The sequence below is a fragment of the Lepidochelys kempii genome, chromosome 1 (genome assembly GCF_965140285.1).
Source record: "Lepidochelys kempii isolate rLepKem1 chromosome 1, rLepKem1.hap1, whole genome shotgun sequence".
Taxonomy (NCBI): domain Eukaryota; kingdom Metazoa; phylum Chordata; order Testudines; family Cheloniidae; genus Lepidochelys; species Lepidochelys kempii.
In genome coordinates, this window is record NC_136380.1 from 297236185 (window position 1) to 297264081 (window position 27897).

General features: G+C 40.5%; 2 protein-coding genes across 6 annotated transcripts in view; one reads left to right on the forward strand and one right to left on the reverse strand.

The window, feature by feature from the left end:
- Positions 1-5152, reverse strand: part of IRAK4 (interleukin 1 receptor associated kinase 4) — a 23873-nt gene extending 18721 nt beyond the window's left edge. Inside the window, exons 1-4 of one of the 3 annotated variants that reach the window (XM_073328013.2) lie at positions 4908-5152; positions 4229-4393; positions 1282-1427; positions 739-933 (exon numbers count right to left, since the gene is read on the reverse strand). In XM_073328013.2, coding sequence (XP_073184114.1) covers positions 739-933; positions 1282-1427; positions 4229-4389 — 502 coding nt within the window. In that variant the 5' untranslated portion in view covers positions 4390-4393; positions 4908-5152. Of the gene's footprint in view, positions 1-738; positions 934-1281; positions 1428-3709; positions 4150-4228; positions 4394-4907 lie in introns of those variants that run through there. The other 2 variants (XM_073328014.2, XM_073328015.2) reach the window with 2 other exon arrangements.
- Positions 5024-26245, forward strand: PUS7L (pseudouridine synthase 7 like). 3 transcript variants are annotated; one of them, XM_073328007.2, is made up of 10 exons: positions 5304-5367; positions 6786-7040; positions 10064-10975; positions 11820-11979; positions 15814-16009; positions 18841-18939; positions 20682-20763; positions 22662-22942; positions 23986-24039; positions 24734-26245. In XM_073328007.2, exons 2-10 carry the CDS (start codon positions 7034-7036, stop codon positions 25061-25063), a joined length of 2121 nt encoding a protein of 706 aa, XP_073184108.1. In that variant the 5' UTR covers positions 5304-5367; positions 6786-7033; the 3' UTR covers positions 25064-26245. The 3 variants fall into 3 exon arrangements, with proteins under 3 accessions (XP_073184109.1, XP_073184108.1, XP_073184112.1); XM_073328008.2 differs by lacking the exons at positions 5304-5367; positions 6786-7040 and adding an exon at positions 5024-5251; XM_073328011.2 differs by lacking the exon at positions 23986-24039.
- Positions 26246-27897: the final 1652 nt, after the last annotated feature.

Genomic DNA, 27897 nt, shown 5'->3' on the forward strand with positions numbered 1-27897 from the left:
ATATACAGTCAATTCAGCTTTAATTTTAGAACTCAGGAGACTAAAGCGTAGCCCATGAAGCAAGTACTCCAACAGTCCAACCTCATCACTAACATTGATGTAGAGCACATTGGAATTAGAAGCTTCTATATCCAACACTCCACCTCAGTGGCCTTGTTAATATCAAGATGGAGCATGCATACTGGAAGTTTGATGACCACAGGCCAAAATCCCTTTGTGCAGGCAGCACAAAAACTGGACAAGGGGTAGGCGGCTTTTTACAGGGACTTGCAAAGGCATATCAAAATCTGGCCCCTTGGTTGCTATACAGTAGAACCTCAGAGTTACGAACACCAGAGTTACGAACTGACTGGTCAACTACCCCCCTCATTTGGGATCAAAAGTATGCAATCAGGCAGCAGCAGAGGCAAAAAAAAGCAAATACAGTACAGTACTGTTCTAAATGTAAACTATCAAAAAAATAAAGGGAAAGCTGCATTTTTCTTCTGCATAGTTAAGTTTAAGTTTCAAAGCTGTAGTAAGTCAATGTTCAGTTGTAAGACTTTTGAAAGGACAACCATAATGTTTTGTTCAAGAGTTACAAGCATTTCAGAGTTACGAACAATCTCCATTCCTAAAGTGTTCTTAACTCTGAGGTGCTACTGTAGGTCCTTTTCACTTCTAGAACTTGGGTCAAGGATGTGTGTAATGATGGAAGGCAGTAGCTGAAGCTGCATTTAATTCTACCAAAGTGCATACCTGTGTCACTAAGTTGCAGACTGTTGTTCTCTTGAGGTAAGCAGGAAGGAGCTGAAGGTTGTCCCTCACTCTGAGCTAATAGAGGTGTTGCAGATATTACTGGTTTTTCCTGTACAGGCACTTGTTTTTCATGTATAGGCATAGTTTCTTGTGAAGAAAGAGGTACCGTAACATCATCTGCCCCCCTAACAGCATCTGCAAATGAAATTAAAAATCTATCAAAGAGTGCTGGGAAACAGAAAATCATAGGTTACATAGCATCAGCATTTAGTAAAGGCTGACAGATCTAAGCTTCACTAAAGGTGACATGTTCTGTATGTGTCTAAAATTTAAAAATGTATGCCCCTTGTAATGTCCTAAACAATTACTCTTAATCTTTGTTATTAAAAAAAAATAAGTCAGGAGAGATGTAACTACCTTCAGTTATCATTTAAACAAGCTAGTCATTTCATTTCTTTTAAATAGAGAGCTACTGTGAAATTACAAAAAAAATCTGTGTAAATGGAGAATGCAATATATACATACTGTGGAGAACAGAACTACCTGGAAGCAAAAGGCTAGCTGGTGCTAGGAACTGATTCCTGGTCAATAGCTCCACAAGATCACCAACCGTACAGTTCGATGTTCCCCAGTCATACAGTAATTCGCAGGTGGGGCTCTTTCCCATCTTTATTAGCCCTTCAAATCTCCTTAAAAGACAAATTAAAACCAAATTACTTTTTTAAATAAGAAGTGACCTGCAAAGACAGGTAGGGTGGGCGGGGCGGAGGAGGAGGAGGAGGGTGATAGGTTTTCACCCTTTCTGTGTTTCCTCATGGCATAGGCAGGAGACCTGAAAAGTTTAAAAAAAAAGTTTTCTCCTGTTTATTCCTAATATTTTAATGATAGAAAAATAAATCTATTTTTCCTGTTTTTGCTAGAGGGTCCTGCTGGAAGACCCAGGTAAGTGGACTGGGTGCCTTCTCAGCCCTCAAATGAAGGGGCGTGGGTGTTGAATATTTAGCAAAAAGAATGTTTCTTCCACCTGTTTGTTAGGTGTTCCAATTAAGAAGCTGTTAAGAAATTTTAGACAGCTTGACTAAATCCCTCAGGTAGGTTTCACTTCCTTGGTATTCATCATATTGTACAACTAGTTCTTCAGTTATTCATAAAGTCTTCCAGAAAATGCAAGGTAACAAGACCTAATGTAAACAGCAACAAAGAACACACATACAGAAACAAAAATCTCTTTCATCAGAAAGATCATAAACCCAAGTTTAAAATACATCTGTGCAGATCATTTGCAGCATTCTTCCAAATACACACAATATTGCTGCATATGTGAACAACTACATGGTGTGTTATCAAAATAAAAATAATTCTTATAATTTTTGTTCCATTTTGACTTTGAGTTTGCTTAGACTATTTAACTTGAAAGGGACAGAAACTGAATGAAACTGGAACCTAACTAAATGTCTTCACCACTTTATTATTATTACAGAAAGGCTATTGAGGCTTTAGTGTTAAAAGGGTACTAAAAATACGTAACAATTGGGCTTAAAAATTTATCCTAATTGTGAGCTCAACTGTAAAAAAAAATTATGTGAAAGTTTATAAGATCGTACAATAACCTATAATAATAAATGTTGTTGGGAAAAGGTATGAAAAGGAGACAAAAAAACTAAATTAATCCAAATAAAAGGGCCTGCTGATATGGTTCAAGGGCTATGTTAAAATCATGCTTTGTAAAAAGAAGAAGATATGGAACCAGAAATTAAGGAACCAAAGTTGTTGGACTTTAGACCCAGCTGGTAGATAAAACAAAGAGGGGATGGGCAATTCCACCCCTCACTTCCTTTTGGCTCCTTAAAGAAAGAGACTTTACGTGAATAACTCAAGTAAGAGACTAAACAATCAGTTTTTAAAATAAAGTAAAATGGCTAATAGCCACTGATAGACCTATCCTCCATGAATAGGAATAAGATTTTGTCATGGAGCTCACGGATTCCATGACTTTCAGAGACCTCCATGACATTTTTTGCTTCAGCTTCATCCCTGTAGCTCTGAGCGGATGTGGGGCCCCAGCAGCTGTCAGCAGCTGCCACAGACAGCAGGGGCAGGAGCTGTCAGTCCCTCCCCTTATTTTAGTAAAAGACACAGGTTTCCTTATTTTAGTAAAGGTCACAGGTTTCCATGAATTTTTGTTTATTGCCCGCGATATGTCTGTGACTTTTACTAAAAATAACCATGACAAAAACTTAATCTTATCCATGAATTTATCTATTTCTTTATTGAACCCAGCTATACTTTTGGCCTTCACAACAACTCATGGCAATGATTTCCACAGACTAAATGTGTGTTGTGTGAAGTACGTCCTTTGGTTTGTTTTAAATCTGTTGCCTATTAACTTCATCAGCTGACCCCTAGTTTTCTTGTGTTATGTGAAGGTGTCAGGGTTCCTTCCCCACTCTGAACTCTAGGGTACAGATGTGGGGACCCGCATGAAAGACCCCCTAAGCTTATTCTTACCAGTTTAGGTTAAAAACTTCCCCAAGGCACAAACTTTGCCTTGGTCTTGAACAGTATGCTGCCACCACCAAGCATTTTAAAGAAAGAACAGGGAAAGAGACCACTTGGAAACGTCTTTCCCCAAAATATCCCCCCAAGTCCGACACCCCCTTTCCTGGGGAAGGCTTGATAATAATCCTCACCAATTTGTACAGGTGAACACAGACCCAAACCCTTGGATCTTAAGAACAATGAAAAATCAGTCAGGTTCTTAAAAGAGGAATTTTAATTAAAGAAAAGGTAAAAGAATCACCTCTGTAAAATCAGGATGGAAAATACTTTACAGGGTAATCAGATTCAAAACACAGAGGATCCCCCTCTGGGCAAAACCTTAAAGTTACAGAAAACAGGAATAAACCTCACTCTTAACACAGGGAAAAATTCACATAAAACAAAAGAAACTAATCCGCCTTGCTTGGCTTACCTATACTGGTTGCAATATTGGAGACTTGGATTAGGATGGGTTGGAGAAGATGGATTTCTGTCTGGCCTCTCTCAGTCCCAAGAGAGAACTAACACATAAACAAAGAGCACAAACAAAAGCCTTCCCCCCACCCCCAGATATTTGAAAGTATCTTGTTCCCTTATTGGTCCTTTGGGTCAGGTGCCGGCCAGGTTAGCTGAGTTTCTTAACCCTTTACAGGTAACAGGATGTTGCCTCTGGCCAGGAGGGATTTTATAGCACTGTATACAGAAAGGTGGTTACCCTTCCCTTTATATTTATGACAGAAGGGGTAAATAACATTTCCCTATTCACTTTCCCCACACATTCATGGTTTTATAGTCCTCTGACATATCCCCCTTAGTCATCTCTTTTCTAAGCTGAACAGTCCCAGTCTTTTAAATCTCTCCTCACATGGAAATTGTTACAAGTCACAGGAATGAGGAATTGGCATTTGATTAAAAACAACAAATCTATTTTCGCATGACTTTTATACAATACCTTATATGCATTTGGTTGTATCTGTTTTCACCAGAAGGGTCTTTTATATCTACTGCTAGCTTCTTCCATCCTTCTTGTGGATCAATGAAATCAGCCAGCTGCATCATGAGTTTATAGCCAATGCAGCGCACGTATGTTGAAGGAGTTATGGATTTGCTCATCTTCCTAACAAATGCATTGCATCCTTTTAATACAGGCTTGTAATTAAAACTATAATTGACATAAGGCATAAGACTCACAGTTATCTTGTTTTAATTCACTGGTTTTTAATCACACCATCGCCTGCTTTCATCCCCTTGATTCTTGCCACTACTCTTTCCGCTCTTTCTTCTACTTCCCCAGCGTTAACATTTATATTGTGGTACTAGAAGTCAACTAGGCCAGAGCTCCATTGTGTCAGGTGCTATATAAACATGGGGAGTCCTCCATTTATGTCCATCTCCGAGTCCCTCCCCCGTAGCTCCCCTTCATCTCAGCTCCACATCATGCCTTCTGCCCCAAAACAGGTTTTACAAGTTGTACATACCCAACCTACTTCACCAGGTGACCTTATTGATACCCGACCCCCCCAGTCAGGTTTGCGGGGCCGTAGTGCCTTGCATGGGACCCGGCTCTCGCGCGCGCACCCCCCCCCCCAGACCCAGAGTAGAGAGCGGGGCCCGACGGCCGCGGGACTTACAGCGAGGGCAGACAAGGAGGGATCCCCGGGCCTGCTGGATCGGGCCTCAGGCTCTGAACTCGCGGGGGCAGGAAGCACGTGGTCTGGGTACCTCGTACCGCGCCGCAACTAGGGCGGGGCGAGCGCCGCCGGGGGCGCAAAAGTGGGGCCGTGCAGGATCGGGCCCAGCGGCGTCCGGCCGCAGCCCAGGGCGCTCGGGCCCCGCCCCCGCAGCGTCGCGGGCCCAGTGTCGCGGGCGGAGCAGGCGGCCCCGGCGCTAGGACCGCAGCGGCAGAGCTCTGAGCGCCCGGGCTGGTGGGCAGGGCAGGAGGCCCGCGCGCTCTGCTTGCAACCGCGCGCCGGAGGTAGGGAGTGGCTGCACCAAGTGCCTGGGAGGGGGGCACCGGGCCAGGGCCAGGGCCACGGCCACGGCCACGGGGGTAGTTGGGGAGAGGGACGACTGACACCTGCATGCTCTCAAGTGAGGTTAAAAGCTGCGAGTATTGATGTCTGCACATTTTAATGTAACGTTTTGATCCGCGCAGGGCTGTTTATTTGTCTCAGACGCAGGAAAATGTCGCCCAGAGACAGCCCAGTAAAAAGGCTCTTGCTTTGGTCAGGTGCAGGGCTGCTGTGAATTAGCCTGCTAAGCACACCCAGGATAACAGAAATCTAGTGCAACAGATGTAATAGGCAAGGAGTAAATGCAACAACCGTGGTTTGTTCTGTGTCAGGCTCTTGCTGTGCTGCTCTTTCATAGGCCATTCCCCCATTCCTATCTTTACTGTGCTTCTGATTTACATTGATTTTGTAAGCTCCTCAGGGCAGCACTCCTGTATTTATCTACCTATACATCACTCCTGTATTTATCTATCTTACATCACATGTTTCACTGAAAGCTCTCAAAGCACTTTACAAACATACATAAGTGCAATTACATATGAGGAAACTGAGGCACAGAGAGTTTAAGACTAAGATTACATGGTGGGTCAGTGGCAAAACCAGGATTTGAGCTCATTGCTCCTGACTCCTAGACCAATGCCCAATCTGTTCAGCCACACTACCTATTCCACGCATTTTAATAAACGAGTTTGCACTCTTGATGTCCCTCAAACCCCGGTCCCCTCTCCACTCACATTGGACAATTGCGAATGCATTGTTTCACAATGTTTGTAAATCACAGACTCTGGAGATTAAAAAGACCAGTTAGACCTTCTAGTCCTTCTCCCTGCCAACACAGGATTGTGCCCGTTTGTGCATTTATTACTATTTGGTCCAGGCAGATTTTAAGTGTGTCAAGCAATAGGGCTTCCATGGCTTCTCTCAGGAGCTCTCACTGAGGACATAAAGAGCTATGTTAAATTGTTCTGCAGCATCGATCCAAAGCATTACAGCTTATAATAACACTTTACTGTTAGATTGCATTTTCTAGCTCTTAAAGGGTCGGATCCACAAAGTAGGTATCTAAGCTGTAGGGATGTAAAATGTTAGCATTAGTCTTACCTGTTAACCCACCTTAACCATTAACCCCTGGATGGGCCAGATCAGCCTTTAATCGGTTAACCATTTAAACAAAATATTTTTAATCATTTAAGCAGTTAACTTTTAAACGTATTTACATCCCTATTAAGCTGTCTATTCCAGGTGGTGAATGTTCCTGTTTGGGGATTGCTAAACTGACATAAGTGCCTCAAAGCAGCTTGGCTGTAGGTGCCTATCTCTGAGAACGGGGCAGGGCTTAACATAACATATGCCTGTGGTCCGCATCTCCCATTCCCTACTTTAGGTAGGGAGCAGCAGTGCTGTCTTTTGTGGATGGCATTCTTAGCCACTTATCTCTCCCCATACATTGTACAGAGAGCTAACTGAGGATCATGGTGTGTTCCTGTCATTTTCTAGGTGCGGTGACACTCAGCATTGCAACACCTAAGTCCGTTTGTGGATCCGATCCAAAGTGCTTTACAAAAAGGGAGTAGCACCATTATCTCAATTTTTAGATGGAGAAACTGAGCAGGCAGAGTGCCTTGCTGCAGTGATTAGGACTGGGAAACAGATCTGATTCCCAGACTTGTGTCAAGCCCAGTTCTAGTTGCTGTCCGTGCTCTTGCTGTGATTTGCACCATTACTGCAGAATTCAGCCTTGGGAAATGTCAGGTATTAATTACTTACTGTTGTTTGGATGTCACTGTTTCCACTTGCACTTTCTATCCCACAGCCCCTATGCTTTTGCTGATGGAAAATCATGTCTTGCTCTTTTGACACTTAGACATGTTAATTTGCTTTGGGATAAGGTTTTATTATTTCACTGGGAAAACGAAACAGCCTAAAGCCATTTCTTTTTGTTTTCCTTTCCCCCCAGATCTCATCATCCTCTTGATTTGCAGGAAGAACACGGGGGCTTAGATAAGTGTGTGGGAGGGAGGGGTGTTAAAATCTGTACTTCAGACAATACAGTGAGGAAAATAATGAAGCATGTGAAAGAGGAAGATACCTACTTTATCTGACACATGTTTTAAAAGGGCTGTGTGTGGTGGGAGCTGGACTACTAGTCCAGGACTAGCCATGGCCTGCTGTAGAAAATCACATTTCATTTCAGTTCCCCAGATGAAAAGGCGATGCTGGCTAATTTAATCTAGACATTAAGACCCCTTTTCAAAACTCAGAGTAAATTAAGCTCTCTTCTTCTCCCCAGCCTGTGGGCCTTGGTTTGTTGTTATTAATCAGGAGACAGAGAAATTGCTATCACCATAAAACTTGCACTTTTTTGCTGGAAGCAAAATACTGATGGAAGAGGCTTTTATGCCTGTTGGACATGAGTATGGGAATGCTTCCCAGAAGAGAGCTGTTTAGCACAGCTCTTGTGGGCTAGGATGGGAGAGGCAGATTACTGACAGAGTAGGAGGGGCCCAGCTGGAGTTCCAGCTACACTGGTGGATCCCATTCACTGGGACATATGTTAGGCAGGATTCTCTCTCTGGAAGCCACACGTGGGCATGGGTTTTAGTGGTTCAGAGGATTAAGTTTCAGAAAGGCATATTTGAAATATTTATAAAATAGATACTATAGCACTGGTCCCAAATGCTGTAGTGACTTCATGATCTCTAAGGCTAGAGTTTACAATGGCAATATTGCTTTCTGTGAGGTCTCTTAATTTGTGATCTCTGGTTTATGGGGAAAGGGTCCCTTTTTCACCTTGTACACATTCTGGAGAGATGAACTACTCTAGTTTGCACTCTTTACCAGTGAATTATGCCTCCCACCGTCCCTCTGTAGAGTATCTTTCCAATAAGAGAAAACTGAGGCACCAAAACATATGATCTACCCAAGATCACAAAGGAGGCAAGTGGCAGAGTTACAGAGGCCGAAACCAGGGTGGGGCGAGCACGGCAGCCGCCCAGGGCGCAAAGCCTCTGGGGGAGAAAAATGACAGGGGAAAAAACGGTATGGGGTGCAAATATATTTGCTCGCCCTGAGCGCTAAAATGACTAGATACGGCTCTGCAGCACCAAGCACACTGCTACCCAGTGCAAGATGTGAATCCTACATGGCTCGCTCCAGGCCAGTGGGAGGGGCTGGCCCTCACTCACGGCAGAGCCTGAGGGCATGGCTACACTTGTAGATGTAGAGCACTTTGAGTTAAACCAGCCTTCAGAGAGCACAGTAGGGAAAGCGCTGCAATCTGTCTACACTGACAGCTTCAAGTGCACTGGCATGGCCACATTTGCGGCACTTGCAGCGGCACTGGGGCGGTGCATTATGGGCAGCTATCCCAGCATGCAAGTGACTGCAACGTGCTTTTCAAATGCGGGGGGGAGGGTGGAGTGTGACAGGGAGTATATGGGGGGAGAGAGAGTGTGTTTTGGGGGGGCTGAGAGCATGTCAGCATGCTGTCTTGTAAGTTCAGACCCCCCCCCCCGCCTCTCTCTCTCACACAGCATTCCACACTAATGGTTGCTTTGTCTCGGAGCAGCCAGCTGTCAGAAACGGAGCTTTCAAAGGGCATATCCGCATTCCTGCAGCGATTCAAAAACAATGACAAGAGTGGCCACTTGATTTAAGGGGATTATGGTACATTTCCGGAGGCTGATCAGAGCGCAGTAATGCAACACCTCGTCCACACTGGCGCCGCAGCGCTCCAGCGGGGATGCAGCAAACGTTATTCCACTCGCTGAGGTGGAGTCCCAGAGCGCTGTAGCCGCGGAGTCAGAGCGCTCTACGTGCCTTGCCAGTGTGGACGGGTAGTGAGCTAGTGCGCCCAGGGCTCCTTTATTGCACTGTAACTCGCAAGTGAAGCCAAGCCCTGAGTCAGGCTTCCTCCAGCCCAACCCCCACACACATTAGTGCTACTGAGAGCAGGGTCTGGCTCGCAGAAGGACCCCTCCTGCTGGGATCACTTGCCCGGGGCAGGCGGTCTCACTGTCTGGGCCTACTCGCCTCTGTCTGCTATGTGTCACACTGCCCACACACCTCTCACGCCAAGATGGCACCAAGGAGCCTCATGTATGTTGTGATGTAACTCCCCCCACCCCCACTGGGCAGGCGAGTGCGGTATGGTCAGCGCCCGTCACTGGGGGCTGAGACACAGCCCAGGGCCTATCCTGAACCTTGACATCCCTGCAGGGCTGATCCCAAGGCACTGTCACCGGGCTGATAGCGGCAGCGCCCCCTGTGGGCAGGAGCTGGGAACCTCTTGCTCCCCGGATGGGGGCATCACCTCACCTCATGGTCCCCTATCCAGGCCCTGCGCTGTGCTATGTCTGCTGCCCCCCACATGCACAGGGCAGGGGTGGGGCTGGGTTTGCTGACTTCTGCCCACCAGGTACACAGTGCAGGGGGTGGGTTCGCTGGCTCCTGTCCACACAGGTCAGGGTTTGGGGGCAGATTCGCTGGCTCCTGCTCGCACAGGGCAGAGGTTGGGGGCAGGTTCATTGGCTCCTGCCCCTCGCATGCACAGGGCAGGGGGAGGAGTGGGTTTGTTGGTCCTGCTGCTCCTCGCACACAGGGCAGGGGATAGGGCCAGGGTCGCTGACTGCTGCCCCCACAGGATGGGAAGTGGTACCCCTTGTGTTAATGTTTTGTTTCAGGAGGCCCCGCTAGTAGCTGGTAAGCCGCAATAACCCCTGGGAAATGTGGGGGTCCTCTGGCCGCTGTGCGATGACTGGTGCACTCTCTCACAGGTGTGTGGCCTCGGGGCAGGACTGGCACCATGCTGGGTGTGCTGAGCATGCGGAGCAATCACGCCGGCTTCCAGGGCAGCGTAAAAACCTCTGCCAATGACTTTATCGTCACAGAAATTGATACCCTTGGGCGGCTGCTTAGCGAGAGCACAGCCAAGACTCCTCGTGCACTCGGTGACACGCCTGCAGCCCCAGAAAGCTGCTGTCCACAGAGCCCCTGCAGGTCCTGTCCAGAGCCTCTGGAGCTGCGCAGAGAAGAGGTGCTAGGTCCATTCAACAGCCCCAGTCATGCTCCAGTAGAGGGCCTGTCACCAGCCAAAGGCAGCACAGAGCACGTGGCTGGAACTGCACCCGAAGGTGGGCACCATGAAGTAGGTACATTGGACTCCTTGTTAGACGAGTCTGTGAATGAACTATTGAATCAGTTTGCTTGTAACATAAAAGATTGGTGGGACTCAGAATATGATCCAGCCGCTCATCCCACCGAGTTCTCACTGGGGCCTGTCCTTGACAAGAGGAATCGAGCTGATTTACACAGCGCCATTAGACAGAAATTTCCTTTCTTAATGACTGTTACAAAGAATAATGAAATTCTTGTCAAAGCAAACACTGATTACAAACAGCTCTGTCAACTAGTGTCTGAGGAGGAAGCATTTGATTTTTTAAAATTTTTAGATGCAAAACTGGAAAACTCTAAATTTTCTTTTAAGCCTGATGGGAATAAGGAGCACAGAAAGGCAGTCCACCATTTTGTCAGTCAGAAGTTTGGAAAACTTGTAGAAACAAAGTCTTTTTCTGTGACAGACTTAAATGGTCAGCAAAATGTAGCAATAATAGTAAGGTTTCGGGAGAAGAGTTTGTCCAGGAAAAGGCCAGCTGCGGATTGCCAGGAAAAACAAGATATTTATACAGGTAAATATTTAATAATGCTGTATAGTTTCCTTGGTTAATTGTTTTGTAATAATTGTTTTTTAAAAGAGTACAGAGTGCCTGATTCTCTTCTCATTTACACAGGCATAAATCAGGAATAATTCTACTGAAGTCAGTGGAGTTGAATTACTGTAAAATTGGTGTGAGAGATGAATCCAGTTACCGCAGTGAATTAAATAAATAGTACAGTGGAAATGGCTGAAATACCCTCAGTGCAACCTCTTTCCCTGTGTAAATTGCATGCTTTATAGTTTCTCATTTTAAAATAACCTGAATAATTCTGGATGTTCTGTTAGGTGTTCCTAATCAGTTAGATGTTAAAGCTCCACCATTAATTGGAAAGGTTATTTCTCAGAGTTTTATAATAAGACCAGTTTTGATTTCTGATTTCATTTTTTAAAACCATTATTTTTTGATCTGCAGAATGATGTTCCTGTTAGAAGAATGGTTTGTAGGCCCAACATTAAATCCACAGACTGTCTTAGAAATGTTCAGTATGTCTTTTTTTTTTTAAATTGCTTTGTTTGATTGTTTCTATATGAAGAGATTTGCATCTTCTGAGCACTGAAAATTCTGTTGCTTTTATGGCCGACTATGGTTTCTAGTAGCTGTAGTTTTGAGCATCAGTTATCACCATCTAAATCTTCAATACAAAAACATTTTTTCCTCTACCTATAGTTTAGTTTTGAGAACAATTGATTGTGTTCTTACCAAATCCTATCCTGTTCTAATGTTAAAGAATAGCAGCTAGCCCATTAATGATGACAGAGTTGCCAATATAATTTGGAATGGTGGATTTCTAATAATTTTGAGCTGTTCGTTGCAGGTTTTACCCTTCGAAAAGAAAATCTGGAAACACTAGAAGCAATTAGCTATTTGTCTTCTGAACTTGGTGTGCTTCCTTCAGACTTCAGTTACACAGGCATCAAAGACAAAAAGGCCATCACCTACCAAGCTATGGTTGTGAAAAAAGTGACTCCTGAGAGGTACTAAAAACTTGGTTCCTCACATACAGCAATTTCATCTTTGGAATAGGTTAATAAATGTGAAAACACCTTTTAATACCAATCTTATTATATTGGGCCATCTCCTCCTATGTTTGAGTCTGCTTAGAGCAATTATTTTGTGACTTAATGCTTTTCTTACTAGGAAATATCAGGTTTGACACTGGATTAGCCTTGGACTTTAAGAGGAAAAAAGTATATATTTTCTTATTCTTGCTTGTTGCAGAGAGCTGTCCCTGTCCTTTCCAATGATCTAGTGAACTAATCAGGGTGCAGCATCTGGGACACACTGAATATCAAAATCTACTTTTTGTGTCATCAGAAGAAGTTGTCCTGGGGGACGAAGGGCTGTCTTCCCTAAGGACATGCCATCACCCAGCATAGGAGAACCAGGCCAAGTTGCTCTCTCCTCTACTTCTTGGCATTGTCTTTCAGGCCAGCACAGTGCTTGCCTGATGTAAATATGTGGTTGGAGAGGGTGCAACTTGCCATCAACCCCCTCTATCCCAAAATTCTTAGTCCCTCTCTAAGTGAAGTGAAGAAAAGGAACTGCTACTGTAACCCAGCATGGAGAAAAGAGCCATGGTCACTGATGTGCCACCCCTTGCAACCTCAGGAAATGAACAGTAGAAGCTGCATGTCACCCGAAAAGGTGACTGTGTCGTACAGCCCTTTCTCCTCAGAGAGTATGAATGACACGTCAGCACTTGTTGGATCAGGAGAGGGGAAGGCATGTGGGTAGATGCCCCACAAGACCAACAATAGTGATAGTTTTTCTCTGTAAGGGTTCTCTCCAGTATTATATGATCTCTGAAACAGCAGGTTCTTTCCCATGAGTGTGGGCATAGACAATGGAAGGCTTGAGGTAGCTTTAGCCCCCCAGAAATTTAGGGATTACATTAATAAATAAAGGAGATACTGAGTTTGGAACAGAAGCTCATTTATCTCACATTATTAAAAGTGGACAAATTTTGTCGTAGTATAAAACTACTTATTAAAGCACTATTCAATAGCTATTTTATTATTATTAATCTAGCTCCCCCTCCCCCGATAAAACAAGTTATCTGTGACCCTGCTAAAGGAGGCAAGTTAGGTAGTGGCTTGTCTCCATCACCCTCAGTAGAGAGGTTTCAGAGTAGCAGCCGTGTTAGTCTGTATCCGCATAAAGAAAAGGAGTACTTGTGGCGCCTTGGAGACTAATAAATTTGTTAGTCTCCAAGGTGCCACAAGTACTCCTTTCCTCAGTAGAGAGTCAATGATCTTGACACAGTATAGGGAGTGAGCAGCACTCTAACTGGTGAGATTTAGTACATAAAGCTATATCAGGCAAGTTCTGCTATACTTTGACAGCCATAGAGTAGGAAACAGCTCATAAGAGGGGAACCATGATTCTGACTCCAGCAGTCTCCCTTCACATATAGGCCTGAGTTTAATATGATGAGGTAAGATAGCCTATTAAGGAGGAGGATGACAGATTTTCCCTTCTAGCCCTTTTTGCCCTTTGATGAGCAGAAGCCACTGCAATGGGATTTTGCTATTTACAGTGTTGGAGCTCAGATTTCTCTGTGTTGTCATAAACAGGACAAAAATCTTCTTCTGTCACAAGTAAGAAAGGGGAAGCCAAAGAGGAAACTTGTTTTTCTTTTTTTAAAGAAAGAAAGAAATATTTTACCTTTAAAAGAGAGGAAAAAAGATTGGTCTTTTGTGTAGCTTGACCTTCCCTAATAACAGAAATCTGAAATTAAAATATCAATTTAATGATACATCTATCTTGAAACTTTGTAGGAAAGTTAAACTTCAGGAGCTAGTTGCTGAATAAATACTGGGAACACCAGGGATTGGGAAATGTATGGTCCTTTTTCCTTTTGGTACCACAAGAACATCCCTTCTTTGTGGTCTTAGTTCGATCCTGCAAATAATTACTACTAAATGTACTGCTTACTATGATAAGTAGCGCATTGCACTCGGTAATAAGTTTATGCAGGATCATCATCTAAGTCATCATTAATTCAAATATTAGCTAATTTTTAATTGCAGCTCAATTGAAAATGATCATCCTTGTATTCAAAGTATTAATTTGGTACTTCAGAAATATTTAAAGACACTTTGGTTGATTTGTGTTTATAGCCTTCATTGGACATTCACCAAAATGGAGTAACTTGAATATCTTAGAAGCAGTCTCTAGGTTGACTGTACTGAATTTTTATTTCTCATTCTCATTTTTCTGATCCCTTAAAATCTGTTTTTCATCAAGAATAAAGGCTGTACTATAGAAGTCTCTAAAACACTATTACTCTCTTCTGGTCAGCCTTATAAAAGCAAACTCAGAGCATTGATTCTCTCCTTGGGTTTGCATGCACATGCTTGTAATTGGAAACACAACTGACAGTTCAAATATTTGGCCTTTATATAGCCTCTTAATCTTTCAGTTCTTACACTCATTCAAGTCAAGAGAAGTTTTGTGTATATAAGAGCGGCAGGATTGATCTTGAATTTTGAATAACATTTTTATAATCTACTTTAGTATATTGGTAAATGTAGATTTTTTTTTCCTCCAGAGATAGCAAGCTGTTTATGCATATGTGCTTATATGTACTGTTTATGCATATGTGCTTATAGATTTAAATATCAATGCAAAATTTTGCTAATTTATTATGTATTGTTAGTTTTTAAGACCAGTTGGAGCAGAATTTTACTGTGGATAAATACTGCAGTTGGTAGGCCCTTAATAAGCTGTATTTAACCTCCCATTATTGCAAAGCCAATTTCATTGTGGCTCAGGACTAAGACCACAAGAAAATTGACTGCAAAAAGGTGAAGACAGGAGATAGATTATTAAGAGCTTGATCCTGGATATGTTTACTATAGAGCTAACAGAACTGAATATACTCACTCATATTATTTACCTAGAGAGTGTGACAAAACCAAACAAAGGAAAACATTTAATAGTGCTATTTGTGCATTATTTAGAATTTACTTTTGTCCCGACTTTGGCAAATTGTTTCTTACTTACCTCCATATTTCCAAATGCGAAGTACAATAAGATTATAAATTTAGAATGTATAAGGAGAAATTGTCTATCTGCAACACATTTGTGAACTTTTTCTTTTTTCTTTGTTTCTTTTACTTTTTTCTGTAATAAGAGCAGCAGTTCTCAGACTGTGACTTGTTGACCACGAGGGAGCATTTACTGATGGTCTGCAGAGTTTTGTTTGGTCACATGATGCTGGCTCCTTCTCCTCGTTTCCAGCTACTAAATTGCGTTAAAGAAACTATAAATACCACTTAATTTTAATAGTAATAGTAGGGGGGGAGGTTATGGCTTTTCCCATGAAAGCACTGCTGTAGTCACCACAAAGATGTCATTCAATCACAAATAAGAGGGAAGATGGTCCATGTGATTATGAATTGGAATGAGGTAGTCCATCAGACAATCTCTTTATTAAAACGTGGTCCATGTTATGAAAAATTTGAAAACCCCTATATAACATTAAATCCACCTGATGATAATTTTTCACTCATAGACTGTTGTTAACCTTCCGTTAAACTAATTGTATTAACTTCTAAGCATCATTTGATAAGGGGTTAATTTCTAGATCACAAATTATTTTAAATGCTTAGTCAGTAAGCATGACTGTGACTTATTTCAAGTAAGACGAAGGGAAAACCTTTGAATGACAAGTATTTTTGAATCTTAGTTTTACATGTAATTAGTGCTGAGGCAAACAAAGCATTTGTGAAGGAAACGTTTGTTTTTTTCAGTTGGAATGTCTTATCAAGAGTTCTTCATAAACTCCCCATTTATCATTTGTGTAGGTTGAAAGAAATTGGAAGCACAATTGAAAAAAAAGGAATGAAAGTGTATAATATCCATTCAGTGTGCCAGCACCTTAGACTCGGTCAGCTGAAGGGGAACCACTTTGATATAATTGTGAGAGATCTAAAACCTCAAAGCAATGACTTTTCTGCAGATCTGAAAGAGAGAATATCTGAAGCAATTGAAAATGTTAAGGTAAAAAGAGATGCCATGCCATGATTTCATTTTCAACAAGGAAATATTTTTGCCTCATAAAAATTATCATGCTGTTTTTTCAGAACAAGATGGTTCTCATGCTACCTCTTACCTGCAATCTCCACTCGTTTTAAAATATAGAAGCTGTGTGCCCTTTGATCATTAGTCTCTGTGGTTCAACAAACCAGGAACAGAGCAACTTGCCAAAAAGGGAGGACAGGTAGTGAGTTCATTCTGTGCCACAGCTTTCTGGTTCCAGAATAGTACAGGACAACAGATGGGGAATTTGACAGATATGGGGTATCTGTATGAACCTGTGCTGCTGAGGCCTAAGGCTGGCCCTGATGGAGAAAATTTGTATCTTCAGAAAGCTGATGCTTTTGACTTCCGACAGGTAGAAAATATAGAGTAATACCTGCCAAACAATTATAGACTTTGGCTGCATTAGCAAAAATGCAGAGACTTTTCATGGAAAGGGGATGGGATAAATAACTGTGTTTTTAAAAAAAAAAACAGCAGAAGAAGAAAGTGATAAGAAATTGATGGAGCCCTTTGTAGATGCTTTCCTGAGCCACAAGCCAGGATCTCTAAATTCCTCAGAAAAGTAGAAGGTCAGGAAAAGGGAAAACATATTAGCTTATTTAGAAGTGTTTTATTTGACATTAATCGCTTTTCCCATCTCTCAGTCTTTCTGAATAATGGTCATAGTACCAATTTTTTGCAAAATAATTAAGTCAGGAATTAAAGACCAAACTGAGAAACACCCTGTCTCAAAGTGGTAGCCATGTTAGTCTGTATCAGCAAAAAAATGAGGAGGACTTGTGGCACCTTAGAGATGAACAAATTTATTTGAGCATAAGCTTTCGTGGGCTAAACCCACATCTGATGAAGTAGGTTTTAGCCCACAAAAGCTTATGCCCGAATAAATTTGTTAGTCTCTAAGGTGCCACAAGTACCCTGTCTCAAAAGAGTAATTATACTGTAGAAAATTATTGGAAGTTATTTTTCACAAACAAAAGAAATGTTCAGTTGTTGCTTTAATTTTCTTTTCTGTGCCCTTCCTTCTTTTGACTTCACAATGCACAGGAGAAGATGATCAACTGAGGGATATTTTTTATGGTGCAACTCTTCCTGAAAAATGAACATGGCCTGTATTTGGTCCTGTTTTATTAGACTTAACCTATTGCCAGAATATGAAAAGACTTGTTCCATTTAGTCCAGCTTAAGGATTTTATCTCTTAATTACACACACTGGCATATGCAACCTAAGTAAGGTTATACCTATGTAGCTTCTCCTGTTATGTATTTTTGAAAGGTAAATGCCCTTACATTATTTCACATTCACCTTGCTCTGTGTATTTATTGGTTTCCAGAAAATTAACCCTCATTGGGTCATGTGATCGTGACCTCACTGGCTCAATTTTACTCAGACAGGTAGTGGCCAGCAAAGCACTAGGAAATTCTGATCCCCACACATCAGTAATGCAGTTGCTCTTGGGCTTTACGATAGTAATAGCTTTGCAGGTGGAGTTCTTCTGTGAAATAAGTTGTGTTTAAAAAAATGCCCAATATCAATTATTTATTTATATGTTTGTTTTGATGAGGCCATTGCTTCGTTTTGTACACAGTGCTTACTCAGGCAAAACTCCCGTTGACTTCATTGTGAACTTTGCCTGAGTAAATATTTCTGGCGTTGCTCAGGGAAAATACCAACTCTTTGACGTGATCTTTAGTAGGATTCATCGTGAAGTGATTATACATACATATGGAGAAAGATTCTAGTTTGGTTTGATTTCATGCTTATTTATTCAGCTTGCATGAGAGTCCCAGAGGTGTGGGACTCAGGAGTTCTGGGTTCTCTTCCTGGCTACATCCTGTGTGTATTTGGTAAGGCAGGTCATTAAGTGCCTGGTTTTTCAAATGTGCTGAGCACCTAAAGCTGTCATTGATACCATTTGAAGCTGTGATGTTTAACACTTCTAAAAAGTGTCCCCTTTAATCTCTCTCTGACTCAGTTTTCTTAGCTGTAAAATGGGGATACTTAAAGGGATGTAATTAAGCTTATTTCATTAATGTTTATAAATTGCTGTATACCGATAAGTGTAAACTCTTGTCATTTTAGTATACGTTCTGATTGTAATCATTATCTGAATAAGAGTTGAAACAAAATTAACATTTGCCATATTTAGGCCCAGATTTTTAAAGATATTCAGGCATTGCTCTGCTCACCATTGCAAAGCCTAAGGCCCAGATCCTCAACAGTATTTCAGTGCTTAATTCCCATTGAAATCATTTGAGGATCTGTGCCTTAGCAGCCTCTCATTGAAAGTCAATGGGACTTAGGCTCCTAAGGCCACGTCTACACTACCCACCAGATCGGTGGGTAGCGATCGATCTATTGGGGATCAATTTATTGTGTCTAGTGTAGACGCGATAAAGCGATCCCCGATCGCTCTGCTGTCGACTCCGGAACTCCACCAGGGCGACAGGCAGAAGTGGAGTCGACGGGGGAGCGGCGGCCGTCGATCCCGCGCCGCGAGGATGCAAAGTAAGTGATTCTAAGTTGATCTAAGATACGTCGACTTCAGCTACGCTATTCTCGTAGCGGAAGTTGCGTATCTTAGATCGATTCTCCCCCCCCCCACACACACACACAGTGTAGACCAGACCTAAGTGCCTACGTCACATTTGAAAATGGGACTTGGCTGTCTAAGTTACTTAGTCCTCCCAACTCTAAGCAGAGCAATACCTTTAAAAATATGCACCTTATGGTTTTAATGAATATTTAATATTTTCATGTTTTAACCAGTTGATTTCTTTTTTAATTGTAGACAAAAGGTTTTGTAAACTACTTTGGACCTCAGCGATTTGGGCATGGACAGAATGTTCAGACAGATCAAATTGGACTGGCTTTGCTGAATGAAGAAATGGTATAATTCACCTCATGATCCAAATGACTAGTCCACTTCTTTTCCATGGCTACAGTTAGCATGTCTGAGTCAAACATTGGAGGCTACCATCCTATTGAACGGTGATCTCAATGTGTAGCAGTAGTAGTGTGAGTGTTGTTGTAGGAGACTGCAAAACCAACTCCCACCATGATTTAACCATATTGTGTCACAATCATGAATGTTTTAACATTTAAACAAAACAAATGTTTAATTTTAACATTAAGCTTAAACATTATTTATTTTAAATAGCGTGGAAAGTAGTTTTCAGTGTTTTTGTGGGGCTGTTACACTGCAATTGTCATAAATAATATAATTTTACATAAAGACATCTGCTTTTAATACTAGGCTCAGAACAATGTAAATCAAAAGTTCCTTTTTCCAGTTTGTTCGTGATGATAAGTGCTCTTTAACTTGTGAATATTCAGACTGTTGAGCTGAGTACACTGGGAGAGATTTTTTTAAAAAATTTTTTGCAAGAATATTAAGTAAGACCAGATCTAAAACCCAAACCCTTTAAGATCCCAGTAGATGTATCTGTATATCTCAATATGTTGTTGCTTCTCATTATCCCTTGGTTACCATCCCTCAGCCAGTCTTCTTTCCACATAAGTTGTTCTTTGCAAGCCAATTTGAATTAATTTCTCAAATAATATTTCATGAGACATAGGTCCTGATTCTTCTCTGTCATGTAACTTGTGTGGCAGTTTGCACAGGTAAATGATCGTACAAGATACGAGGCTGTAGAGAATGAGATCCATGGTATCAGAAGTTATTGTTGAACTAGATATATAGGATCTGATTTTCCTTTTCAGTTACACTGATCTAAATCTGAGAAATTTAATAAAAGTCAATATAGTTACACCTGCATGCAAAGAGAATCAAGCTGTTAGATCCCACAGGATGCTATCCACCAAAATAACTTACACTCTGTGCAAAATTTTGAGTTCAGGCAAGGTAGAAATTAATGTGACTAGTTTGCTGCAGATTGGTAATTTTTTACTAAAGATGTTGAGGCACTTGCTCTGCTGCACTGCCTGGTGTAGATGGGGACAAATGAGCAGGAAAACAGGTACTAATGGCCTGAAACTGACAGGTGAGGGGAAAAGCAACTAGGGTCTTATATACACTTGCAAAATACCTAGCTCCACTGGTAGTAGAAATAATGGAAGCTGTAATACAGACCATGCTCAGGTGTTTCTCTCAACATATCATCTAATCTTGTGTAGACACAGCCTAGGCATATCATTGTCCCCTCTGTGTGAGGGTGTGTGAGCCCCTCCATGTGAACATTGTATGGTTAGGCCTCTGTGGGCTTTGTTTGGGGGCCACAAGGTAGAACCAGAGTGCTACTGCTTTAGGCGGCATGCTCACCTTGCAACCTGGAAGATTTCCAGCTGGAAACCTATAAAAAAAAAATAATACTCCCTGCATCATTACCTTCCCCTTTGTAGGTTTTGAAGGCTGTTCCCATCCCTTCTATTTGACTGCAACCCCTTCCTTCCTTCCAAGGGGAGAATACAGTAGGCACTTGATTTCACAACTTGTGACATTTTAGGACTTTCTGTCAGAGGAGAGAGTTCGAGCCATCATGCATAAGAAATGGTCAGAGTTTTGAGATGCTATATGGTATCCTATCACAGAACTGACATGTGGTTGTCTTTTTCATCGAACAAGTAGTTACATTAAAACACAATAACCTCATGTGTGTTGTTTTTTTAAAGGTAAAAGCTGTGAAGTTGTTTTTCACACCAGAAGATACAGATGATCCTGTAAACCAGGCAAAGAGATATTTTCTTCAAAGTGGTAAACTCCACATTTAAAATGTTTTTGTCATTATTTGGAACGTGTGTTTTGGGGGGTGATGGTTTTGCTGCATACTGCCTGAGTTAATAATTCTTTTGTCACTTAAAATTATTCTTAATAGTCATATTTTTTCATACTATTTCTGCTTTTGCCAGTAGCTGATTCATTCTTTTATGTAAATTCACAATGTAATAAATCGCTCCATGCTTCTTGAGGGCATTGGAATTTTGCATCTCAAAATGTTTTGGGTTCTGATTCTCCTCTGCCTTGCGCCGTGTGTAATTATTTACACCTTGCAAGTGAGTGTAAAATGCTACCATCTCCCAAGTACAGGGCAGTGGAGAATCTTTATTTCTGGTAGAGGCTTTACATCTATATAGTGGAAAAGATATGAGAAGTTCCTAAAGGCTGTGTTCTGCTTTTGCCCTCCACCTCTCTTCTTTTGAATTATCATATTCTCTTTGATTGAGAATTACAAAGGAGTGTACGAAAGTTGGGAGCCCGACTACAATTGACACTGAATGAAAGTTGGGTGCCAAACTCTCTTAGGTTCTTTGAAAATCACAGCCTTTGTTTACAACTTTGGCCATAATGTCTGTGTAATTGACTTTCAACTCTTCATCTCCCTCCACTCTCTCTCTCTGACTCACCTACTTCCTTTCTTGAGTTCCATTCTTCACTGAAACATATTTTCAAAAACTAATATCTGTCTTCTAAGTAAAATGCCCCATTTTGTCACATCTCTTTCTGCTGTCATTCTTCAGACCACTGCATGCATCCGTTGAAGTGAGCTGTAGCTCACAAAAGCTTATGCTCAAATAAATTTGTTAGTCTCTAAGGTGCCACAAGTACTCCTTTTCTTTTTGCGAATACAGACTAACACGGCTGCTACTCTGAAACCATTCTTCAGACCCTAACTTTTCTCCCAGAGTCAGAAATCTTGAAGTCACTCTTGACCCCAAATCTCTCATGTCTGTAAATCCAGTTATCGCTGTATATTGCCCGAACAGCTAGGGTATGTGGCTTCAGGGGGTACAGATGTGCTTCATTTCACAGAAGAGAGCCATGAGTCCTTCTGTACTGTAGTTTGTTGTATGATGCATGAAAAGGCATTGATAACTCTGAAAACAGCTGCTTATCTTTTCCCAAAGCAAGAAATAAAAGGCTACACAATGACTTCTCACCAAATCAAAAATCTGGATAAAATTACAAAGGAAAGCAGGAAATATGAATGCAAAGGTGTACATTTCTACCCAGGTTGAGGCTCAGACTCCCTGTTGTGAAGTGCAGTTTGCACCTACAAAATAAAACAAGCACATTATTTTTTTGCTACAAAATGTGTTCCCTCAAATGACTTGGTGCTTATGTTGCTTTGATGAATCGGGGTACTTAGCAATGCAAGTGCTAATAATGGTGTAGGTTTGGGGGTGCTTCCAAAAGGGAGGTCCATCTTCTGACAATGTAGGCCTAAGTCTGAGTACCTCATGTTCTTTGATAGGAATACAATTCTCTTTCAATTCTCTTACAATTTCTCTTCCTGCTAGTACGAACACCCTGCTAGCAATGATGTGTTATGCTTTTATTTCTAAGGAACTAGAAACTCTTTGGACTGAAGTAATGAACATAGTAAAGCCAGTTTAGTTTATATTTAGTGTAAATTACAGAAAATTGAATTAATTAGCATAGGTTACAAGGTAAATAAGATGGAATTTATCTGACATGAGAAGTTAAAGGCAAGGAATAATAAACAAAACAATAAAAACCAGTGTAAATAAATGAGTCTGACATCCTTTTCCTCATTTGATTTAATTTATCCTTCTTTTTAAGTTTTTCACTTTCTAGTAGACTAAACTTGGAAAGCAGATGGTTGTTCCAACGTTTATTTCTGTTTATTTCAGATGATGCGAAGGGAACCCTGGCAATGTTGCCCGAATTTAAAGTAAGAGAGAAGATGTTGCTTCGCGCCTTGAATCGCTATGGTTTACACCACGAGGGTTGTACCCGAGGATGGCTCAGCATTCCTCATTCCATGCGTATATTCTACGTTCATGCATATTGCAGTAAAATTTGGAATGAAGCTGCATCTTTTAGGTTTATGACGTATGGTTCAAAAGTAATGGAGGGTGATCTGGTCCTCTCTGAAGATAATGTTGGTGAAAATTCTTCTCTGAATGATAGAGTGAGTTTACAAAATATTTCTTGTAAAAGTTAGCTTAACACTCTTAAATAGGTTAAGATATAGGAGTTCTGCTTTTTATGTTTAGCTAAACATTCTAACCCATTTATGCTACTTAGTTTGGCTAATGTGGAGTGGCTTAGCCTGCCCTCAACTCCCCACAAATAGGCATACATGCTCTATACACCATAAAAGCTCTTTTCCGTCCTGACTGTTCAGTGTATTCATGGCAAGAATAGGAATGTATGAAGGTGTTTGTAGGAACCTGGACTTGGCCTGAATGGTTACTCATACATGATGCCTCTAAGCTATTTTCTGTTACATCCTTCTGTGGATCTGGTCATGGAGGACCTAAAAGGCAGCTATTTTTCCCCTATGTATCAGCACCATTGTGGAATTTTTGCACTATTGTAATGGTGTGCACAATGGCACATACATAGCCAGCATGTCACCCAAATTGTTTAGTTGAAGAGTGAATTTCTTGTAGATATTTCTGTGCGTTAGAGCAGCTTAGAGGTCACTGTAAATAATTTTCAGAGCTCTAAAACAATAGCTTCCTATGCTGCTTGTGATTTTTGCCAAAATGTTAGGGGGGAAAAAAAAGAGTGAGTTTAATAAACTGAATAGACCAAATTCAGTGGAAAGCTGAGCTATAAAATTTAATATTAAACAATGGAGTTTTATGCAGTAACATTCACATTTAGCATGAGAACCAATCTTCTAGCATGAAATTACATTGGCACCATGAACTTGAGGTGGGTAAGCATATTAGAACTATAATGGTAGGTTCATACAGCAGTAATTAACATTAGTTTTATTTAGTTTCTATTTAATGCAAGGCCTTGTACTAATAAAATGATTACTTTGTGTTAAACACTTCTAATTTTTTGTTGAGTGAAACAGTTTCTCCTTGGAGTAGTCAGACAGCCTTAGAATTCTTAATTTTAATAGAGGCTGGGATTAATACAAATATGTGATTGGTTCATAATCTAGTTTTTCTACTATTTGTCAAGCTATAAGTATTTTTTTTAAACATTTTATACCAGGTTCACGTAGTAACTGCTCCAGAAGAGTCAGCTAACAAATATGCAATACACCAAGTAAGTTTGTTTGAAAAATCATGTTTCAGGGGTTTATGAGTTAATGAAGATAATTTTTGTTTTAAAAATAGATCTGATTAATTAACAGGTGCAGTTTTATTTCTCTTCAGAGTGCACCTTTATGGAAAATGGGCATAGAAATTAATCTGGACTCACAGCAAACACAGAGATGAAAGTCTTCACTCATGTGTACTGAACATACGGGCAATATTATCTAGGTTGGATGTGCTTTTTTGTGCACTATTACTGTCAATTGAGTGTTAGCAAACTACTAATTCTAGTTTTCTTGAAACATTTTATTTCAATCCCCCAGTGTTAGGAGAAGCGTTCAAGAGTATTTGAAGGTCAGGGTATGAAAAGGCTGAAGATACAAGGGTTTGGAGACTCACAAAGAATACTAACATATTCTCTATTTCTATATCTCAGAACAATCCAGAAAACAATCAATTTGGTATGTTTGTAGTCTGTTATTAGAGAGAGTACTGGCATTTTGACTGGCTTCTGTGCCTTTCAGTCTAAGCCTCAAATAACTGTCTTCCATGGCTTTGCTTGGGCTTTTATGGTGTGGAAGCAAGGTGGCTTCTTTGCAGAATCAGGCCCTAAAACATAAAGGAATTTAAATTTTAAAGGGGTAAGTGGTGGTTTTGTTTCAAACACATTTGTGGCTCACATATATTTTCTTTTTTTCCTTGAGGTGGTTCTTCCAATGGTTGGACACAGTATCAAGTATCCCAATAATAAAGTTGGGCAGTGGTACCATGAAAGGCTTGCTAAGGATGGGCTGCAGACATGCAGCTTCAGGGTGTCTGCATTACAGCTGAACACACCTGGATGCTACAGACACATTTTGAAATATATCCACAATCTGTCGTATCATTTCTTAGAGGACAATGAAAAGGGAATCAAAACTGAAGAAGACAGTCACCTAAATGAATCAAAAGCATCTCTTCTTTTGTCATTTGACCTTGATCCTTCATGTTATGCAACTGTTTGTCTGAGGGAAATAATGAAATGTGACCTTTAGAATGTTCATAGTAAAAAGTTACAGGAGTAACATAATCCATGGAGGTATTTTACATATGTTGCCTATAAAATAGGGAAAACAAATCTTGTTCATCATGTACACTGTAGTTCAGAAAGAATTAAAGAATAACTTGGGGTTTTATTACTATGTTTTTAAAACTAAATATATAGTCCTGAGTACATTGGAGCCAAACAGTGCTAAATTATATATTATGTCATATTTACTTAGCAGAGCCAAGAGCTGCAGGCCTGGCTTTTAGCCAGTGATATTTGCACAAGCTTTACAACTGCATGACCAAAGCTGGATTATGGGGAAAGGGGAATATGGTGAATGGTCATTTCCTCCTTGCCTTTTCTATTGTCATCTTAAGGGCTAGTTATATACTTGGTGCTGTATAAGACACACAAAGACAGCTTCTGCCACAACACGTTTACTGTCTAGTACTATTTGTCTACTAGGAAAGCTGCCATACTATAGTGAAAATCCAGGCCTGTTGAAACCTTGCTGAGTTCTATGGCCCATTCATCCTCACCTGTTTTCACTATGCACATGAACCCAGAGCTAAAAGGATATGTGATGTGAGTAATAGTGCTGAGTCATCTCGCTGATTAGAGGACATTTCTTCAAGCCCACAGCGTGCTCGTCTTTCTCATTCTTGTACTGAGGAATTGAAGGAAAAAAACAGGCTCAAAATAAAAATCTGTGTAAATGGGTACTTCGAGACCCAGGAGTGAGTATGCCATTAATACACTTACAGAAGAGTGTTAATGTTTTTATTTCAGGCAGTTAATGTTTTTATTTTGTTGCTGGCCAAACCTGCTCACTGCATAAGCTTAAGGGTGTGAGGAAATCTTGCAGTGATTGTCACCGAAACCTTGTCATTATCACAATTAAAAGTTATTTATAAAATTCTTCTGTGAAAAAAATTTGTAAAAAGATGATATTGACATGAAAGGGGAGAAAACTGAATAATAAACTAAGAAGCAAAACTATCACAAAAGCTTTGAGTTGTATGTGTTATATTTAATCTGTAGATGGCACTGTGAGTTAAAAATAACCAGTGGAAGAGAACTACTTTGGCCATTTTTGAGAGAAGGGATATGTAAATTACAAATGCTTCAGTTTTGCATCTGATGAAGTGAGCTGTAGCTCAGGAAAGCTTATGCTCAAATAAATTTGTTAGTCTCTAAGGTGTCACAAGTCCTCCTTTTCTTTTTGCGAATACAAACACGGCTGCTGCTCTGAAACGTGTCAATTTTTTCACACTCTGGTACACACAACATTGATTTGCTTCTATCTGTGACCCCAGTCCTATAATTCTTGCTCAGTCCTTAGCAAGGCAAATATTCCAGGTTTGATTCATCACTTCTTTACACCAGTTTGACAGAAGTGTAATTCCAGTGATTTCAATGGAAGTCTAAAAATGGTAGTCTGGAATGAAGGATCAGGTCCCCACTGTCTTCAGTGAAACTTCATCTTTGCAAGGCATAAGTAAGCATTGCAGGATTTGGCACTCAAGTTTCAGGTGGGAAATAAGCTCATACCAGTAATATCTGCAGTGTTATTGTACACTAAATAAACTATTGTGACTATTGCAACATATAATTTTAATGCATATAATCCTATTAAACTAGAACCTATGTGAAAACTAACAACTTGCTTAAAGATTCAACAAATCACTTGAGAAACCAATCCTAAACATGTTTTCCTACAGCACATCCACTTCAGCTTTCTAGATTTGCTGAATTATATCACTCATCAGAGGGAATTATTAGAGCCGATGAATTTTTATTGAGAACAGACTGTTGCTTTCGCTGATTGGCTCAAAATAGTTTTGAGGATCATCAGTTTTTACTGGCATCAACACAACAAATGAAATCTAAGTGTGAAAAATATGTGTGTTAATAGCTGATACTTTATTTGAAGGGACACATAAAAGGTCAGATTGAAAGATTTTTTTTTTACAGAAAGGTCTGCCATTTTAAAAATGTTCAGAAGATGTTAATGGAGTTAATCTATAGTAATTTTAGGCTCATTTGTCCAGTACTACTTCTGAGCATTGAAAGGACTAATCTTCTTAAGCAAATCATTCTTTCAGCAACTCTGAGCAGAAAGAGCTAATGTACTGATATCCATAAGTATAATTCCTACAATAGAAGCATTTTACTTGGAAGAAGTCACGGTGGTCATTAAGTTGTTTGTATATATGATGATCTTCTGCCTGCTTAGTTTATATTTAAAAAAGAGTCAGAAAGATTTCAGTGCAAAAAAAAAATAGGTTTGTTCATATGTATAGCCTTCAGGTCCAACTCTGCAACCCTTCCTTCTGTAAAAACTATGGACTTTAATGAGAGTTTTGCCTGAGAAAGGGATGTAGTATCGGACTCTTAAAGCCATTCTGTGTAAGCGCAAGAGCTTTAGCAATACAATGAAAAGATAATCACTATGCACAGATTTGATTTTAAGAAGGAAAGATCAAAGAGCTGATCACCCATTGACTTGATTCTTTGTATTTCTATTGGTAGTCACCCTTCCTTGATAAACCTTGTAGGCATTTTGTTAATACTAGTGAAGGCAGGCTCTGAAGTTTTTCCTAACAAAATAGGTTTTAATCTTTAGTGGCATGTTCACTTTTCTAGTCATTGATGATGAATGTGCATTTTTAATGGAAAAAATTCAAATGTTCTTTATTTGTGCAATAGTTAATTTTATTGACTCAAATTGGACAAATATCTTATTAATTTTAATCAGAATGTGCAGAGCTTTCAGAATGGAATGGATTTATATGCACACATTCACATCACAAAAAACTTCTTCATATGATGTGTATTTCT